We start from the raw sequence: 6,000 nt of genomic DNA, 5'->3' as shown, positions 1-6,000 counted from the left end.
CCTCTCCGCCCCCACCCCACTCTGGCCTATCACCCTCACCTTGACCTCCTTCCACCTATCGCATTTCCAACACCCCTTCCCCAAGTCCCTCCTCCCTACCTTTTATCTTAGCCTGCTGGGCACACTTTCCTCATTCCTGAAGAAGGGCTTATGCCCGAAACATCGATTCTCCTGTTCCTTGGATGCTGCCTGACCTGCTGCGCTTTTCCAGCAATAGATTTTCAGCTCTGATCTCCAGCAGCTGCAGTCCTCACTTTCTTCTCTTTCACACCCTCCCCTCTCCTGCCTAAAGATCCTATAGCCCAAAGTGTTTCTATGTTGTATGATCTTACAGGTGTCAGAAAGCCACAAACCTCTGTGCTGAAGGCAGCAACTACTTCAATTTGCCACAAGCAAGTCTGGCTAATTTGTCCTGGAAATACCCTCCTGGACAGGTACTAACCAAGCAGCTAGTTAAATTCCCAACCATGTCAGCATCCACTCATTCTTATTTAGGTTAAGATTTAAGTGCATACAATTCATCAGGATGGATATTTCTTCCTTGCTAAGTCAGCCATTCTTGCAAAATTGAAGCAATATTGCCAGTTCAGAATGAACTGCATTGACTTGAACTGACTTAAAGGCAGTTATGTTTTGAATGCAAGCCAATAGTTGGGGTGACACTAATTTCATTAAGAAACCTTACAGTCAGAAAGATGAATTTGCAACATGTTAAGTTTAGGCTGAATTCAGGAAGATAATCAAACAAATTGCCATGGCATCTAATGCACGCTTTGTGCCCCTGCCAAATATGGAAATTATATTAGTTTCAATGAAATAGCTACTGTAACAGAGGGGCACAAGCTACTAGTTAGATATTTTATAGAAATTTGAGGATATTCAATCAAATTAATGCTTTAAGCTCAGCCAATTGTCCGGTAGTTAACGCATTAATAGTGCATATAGACTGAAAAGTTTGTGATATATACATTCAAAAGTTAGGCTTGAACAAGGTGTCCTTCATGACAGAATAGTTCAACAATTTTCATGTCTAGGCTTTTTCTTCTAGAAATGGTACATGCAAAGTACAGAGTATTAGTCATTTATAAACAAGGAGCAGGTCTTACAGGAAAAGTTAAAGAGAAAACTTAGAGGAATGGTCAGAAGGAAAAAGTGTATTCTTGGAAAACACTAGATCAAAATTCAATGTTTCATACTTTTCACATGATGCTACTTACATGTGCAACCGCAGCATAGTAATAAATCTTCATTTGTACCAGCTTCTTCCAGTCTTTCTGAAATTTTCCAATAAGTGAAGCAGTCTCTGAGTTTTCCAGGGCACGACAAGCTTCCTTATAATAATCGACCACCTAGCAACAAGGCAAACTATCAACATCTCTTCCAATCATAATTTCATCAATACGCATTTTTCTCCCTGACTTGACTTTCAAACTAACGAAATTTTGACAAGAATAAAATCAAACAAAGTCAGGAGCAAATATACCCATTGTTGACATTTTTTGCTTCTTTTAAGTCTACATGAAAGGTGCTAGAAGCAATTTTCAATTTAATCACAAAAGGAAGTTGTGCAGAAAAACCAGCTAATTAAGTCAACTTGGAGAAGAGTAAAGGGCAGTTCCCTTCTCAAAATTAAAACAAAAATGTACTTGCTTCTCATATTATCAGGGCATTATGTTAGCAAGATTAATAGGAATTTCTATACATCTAGATTACAACAGTCAGACAAAAAATAATATCCAACATTTGGGGCCTATGTACAGTTTTGGTCATATTTCCGTATAACTGATTAAAGTTAAAAAAAAGGGTGACACAAAGAGCTTCAGGTCTCGCTTATAAGGAATCAATCTACTGAATTCATTTTGACTGGAAAATAGACCAAAAAACATTACAGTCATTAAAATAACTGCAAAAATGTAGAAGCAGGCAGCTTACTTGATAATACAATTATAAAATTTTAAAAATTAAAATGAAAAAGGTGCCATGGACAATTTACAATAGTTAAAAGATAGATTTGTAGATCAAAAGATGGGAAGCGATGACAATTTACCTTAAGAATCAAAGTCGGCTTCCCTTGAAACCAGATTAAAAGATTTCTTTGATCCATTCCCACAAAGGAGTGAAGATCAATAAAAGATCTTAAATTTACTTTCTAAAGTAATCAATTGCTAAAAATAAAATGTGGTCAAAAGAGAATTGTGTGATTGGTATACAAACTTTTGAAGCAAGAGATTTTTGCTTGGGATGAGAAGGAAACAGATTTAAGATTCAGGTAAGCAAACTTCGATACAAGACAACTGAAATTTATGTTTCTAAAATCCTTTTCATTCATGGTTTTGTGTTCTCTTAACTCTGGGAATAGAGCAACTTTCCCCGTTTAAAATCTTTCGGGAAGATACAAACAGTCCAATAAAGCATAGATTATTAAAAGCACAATGTTACATAAACTCACCTGGGCACTGATTCTTGCTACTAAAAAACTTTTTCTGTTATCTAACATAGATTTTTCCAACAGACACTCCTGAGCCTGTCCCTAAAATAATAAAACATAAGACAAGTATGATCACCATAATAGAGCATATACTTTTACAGAAAACATTGCAGGTGCCAATAATGTCTTTTATTCAAATAACAGCACAGTCAATAATGAGGGCCGTCATTTAGGAATGCAGTTAGTATGGTAATTTATTTAATTAATGCCATGCCTCTTAAATAATATGTACTGCAAAAGCACATACACTGTATTTTCAAACACACTAGACAGGCATGCAATTGCTATCAGTGAAAGTCTCCTTGTCAAACTTCACAGGTTGCTTCAGCCCAGTATTAATATATTACAAGAAAGAAATCCTCCATATCATTACATAAATCTGCCTCTAATGCCTTCTCTAGCCATTTAAGAGATTCACTGGGCTGATTCCTGGGATGAAGTGGTTAGTATCAAGATCAGGTTATGCCTTTATTCATTAGAGTTTAGCAGCATGACGAGAGTGCTATTAAAATCTACAGACTTCTGAGAGTTCTTGACAGGATAGATGTCAAGATGATGCTTCTATTAATGTTGAATCACAAACCAAGACAACATAGTTAAGGATTAAAAAGGGATACTCATTTAAAACTGCATCGCAAAAGAATTTCCTTCCCCAGACGATAGCGATGATCAGGAATTCTCTACCAGTGTGTGTTGTGGAAGTTAAATCAAAATATTTTTAAAAATAAGGTTATGTTTCTAAATTTAGGAAAGTTGAGGACTATGGCATCTGGGTAGATCAGTCATGATTTTTGAGATGCAGGGAAAGCTTGAGGGCCCGAATAGTCTACTCCAGTCCCTATGTCCTTGCATAGAAACCGTTTGTAATCAACATCCAAACAAGTGTCAGCTCTGTACAGCCTCCATCACAAAGCATGCTTCTTTCATCTCCATAGCTAATTTCTCATCTTTGCCCCTCAACTAATCAACTGTTGTATCATTCGTTTTCTCCAAGTTTCTGCAAAGGTATAACCATGTTCTCTCCTCTGATTCTGCCTTACATATTTCTAGTTCCTTCACCTGACCACAAGTGGTCCCACATTCTTGAATTCCACCTTTACCTCTCTATGTATCATCTTCTCCTCGAAAATTACCTCCGAGTACCAAGCTTCTAGGCACCCACCTTTGGCTCAATTGACAGGAGTAAGCTTTACATGAGCAGTTAGGAGAAAGCATATCCTGAGTGAGGGACAGCCAGAAATGAGGGTGCGTCTTAGATAATTTGGAGCACAGTGGCGCTACTTTTTTTTTGTAGTTAAGAGCATTCTAAGTAACGATGACCAAAGAGTAAAGGCCCTCAATAATTTGACATGATTTGATATTCAGCATCTTCTAAAAGGTTAAGTTTAAATAGTAAGTCATGATGGGGAGCTCAAAGTCATGATGTGCTCTTCCTGCTCTGCGAGGTAAATTCAGTATAGTTCCAGTGCCCATGGCCAGCACGTATGCAGGAAGTCTCCATCTACAGCTCCTTGAAGCCTGGGTTCAGAATTGGAGTTACAGCTGAGGATACTATAGAGCATCAGTTAGGCAGAAAGTAGCAGATATCAAGTGTACCACAGGCTAAGACTCCATTGGTAGGAAGGCAATAGGTAACTACCAGGCAAAGCAAGAGGACCTGGCAGGCGGTGGAAGAACGTCTCGTGCTATTTCCCTGTAAATTAGATAGAATGCTGAGGAAATGACCACGCAGAGGAAAGCAGCAGCCAAACTCATTCACTATGGTTGGTTCTGCTGCACATGGGAGGAATTAGAAGTGTGGGAATGCAATAATTAAATGAAATTCGATTGGAAGGGGAATAAACAGGCATTGCTATAACCACAAACAAGATTCCAAAGATGGTACGTTACTACCCTGGTAGCAGGGTTAAGGCTATCTCAGAGTGGCTACCATACTGCCAAGACGGTGAACAGTCAGTCAGTGGTCATAGTATAAATGACTTAAGTTAAAAAAAAAGTCCTATAAGCAGAACATAGAAAATCAGGAAGTTGAAACGGAGGACCTCAGTATTACTACTAGATCATTAGTGGCAGCTGTACACAAAACCCAAACTATAGGGGTATATATGATAATAAACAGGTAGTAAGAGTCCCAGACAATCTGTAATTATGGATGACGGAGTACAGATTGGGCAAATCAAATTAGCATCAATACCACAGAGGAGGAATTCCTAATAGTACACAGGATGATTTTCAGGACCAATACATTGAGGAAACACCTCAAAAACAGGCCATTCTAAACTGGATATTGTGTAACAAGAGAAGAATAATTGGCAATCCAGTTGAGGGGCATATTGGGGATGAGCAAGCACAGGTAGAATTGCTCATTAAGATGGAAGAATGAATAGTTGATTCAGAAAATAAGGCCCTGAATCTAAATCAAAGAAATTACAATGGTGTGAGTTGTGAGTTGGTTAGGATACATTGGGGATGCTATTTAAAAGAGATGACAATGGAAAGGCAATGACAAACATTCAAGGAACTTCAATAATTGTCCATTCCTGTCTGGAGATAATGGGAAAGGTAGCTGAACCAGGGCCTATGGGGGAAATTAGAGATATTATTAGATCCAAGGAAGAGGCATACAAAATGGTCATCAAAAGAAAAAAATCAGACCAGACAGTGGGAACGGTTTCGAATTCAGCAAAATGTATTCAAAGGGATTGATTAAGAAAGGGAAAACAGTGTGCAAGAGTAAGCTTAGGGGAGAAATTAAAAATAGTTTCTCTGGTATAGTATGGGATAGGAATCAGAATCAAGAAATCCAGCTGGATTTCTATCAAAGCCAACCAAGATGAGCTAGCACAATACAGTATAAGGAATAAGGTTTCCACATCAGGACTGTACGGCTCAGTCCTGAACAGTTTGTGTGAACAGTTAAACAATGGAGACCACAGCAAAATATGCATTTACAAATCTTTTGACCTAATCTCAAGTCTTGTCCTTACCAGCATGAGGTTGATGTTAAGGTTGAGGATTTGGTGACTCATGTCTACACTGTAAGAGTGACTGAAGTGATCCCGTAAGTAAGAAAAAGCCCCTGCTGAACACTGAAAGTGTGTACAGGAAACTTTCATGCCCTGGAAAGAAGTAACAGAAATTCAATTACTGGGCATGTCTACAAACAAGGCATAACTAAAAGACAAAATTAATAAGAATTGCTCACTTTGCAGTTAACTCGACTATATTTATTACCCACCTCTTCAGTCACTCTATTATCCACAGCTCCAAGCATTGAGTGAAGGGCTCCTGGGAGATAAACAAAGTATCACAAGTTTAACATTCCATCATGCAAAGGTTGGTTCTGCCAGTCCAATATGAAATGAATCTAGTTGACCATGCTAGAGCATATCTGCGACAGAAGTATAAAACTATCCAAATTCAGTATTAAGAAATTCCATTAAGAAATCAGAGAATGGTTCATGTTAGAATTTGAAAAGAACTACATGAGGCTCAATAACAAAATATAATTA

The 6,000-nt window shown here is 38.0% G+C and overlaps 1 protein-coding gene across 1 annotated transcript in view; it reads right to left on the bottom strand.

The window, feature by feature from the left end:
- The window catches only part of ptpn23a (protein tyrosine phosphatase, non-receptor type 23, a), a 94,871-nt gene that overhangs the window by 60,406 nt on the left and 28,465 nt on the right, over window positions 1–6,000 (bottom strand). The window contains exons 5-8 of the mRNA XM_043687916.1: window positions 5,727–5,776; window positions 5,476–5,607; window positions 2,450–2,530; window positions 1,218–1,349 (exon numbers count right to left, since the gene is read on the bottom strand). Coding sequence (XP_043543851.1) covers window positions 1,218–1,349; window positions 2,450–2,530; window positions 5,476–5,607; window positions 5,727–5,776 — 395 coding nt within the window. The remainder of the gene's footprint in view (window positions 1–1,217; window positions 1,350–2,449; window positions 2,531–5,475; window positions 5,608–5,726; window positions 5,777–6,000) is intronic.

This window comes from Chiloscyllium plagiosum, chromosome 4 (genome assembly GCF_004010195.1).
Source record: "Chiloscyllium plagiosum isolate BGI_BamShark_2017 chromosome 4, ASM401019v2, whole genome shotgun sequence".
NCBI classification, from domain to species: domain Eukaryota; kingdom Metazoa; phylum Chordata; class Chondrichthyes; order Orectolobiformes; family Hemiscylliidae; genus Chiloscyllium; species Chiloscyllium plagiosum.
The sequence above is the reverse complement of the archived record's forward strand: the minus strand, read 5'-3'. Positions and strand labels throughout refer to the sequence as shown.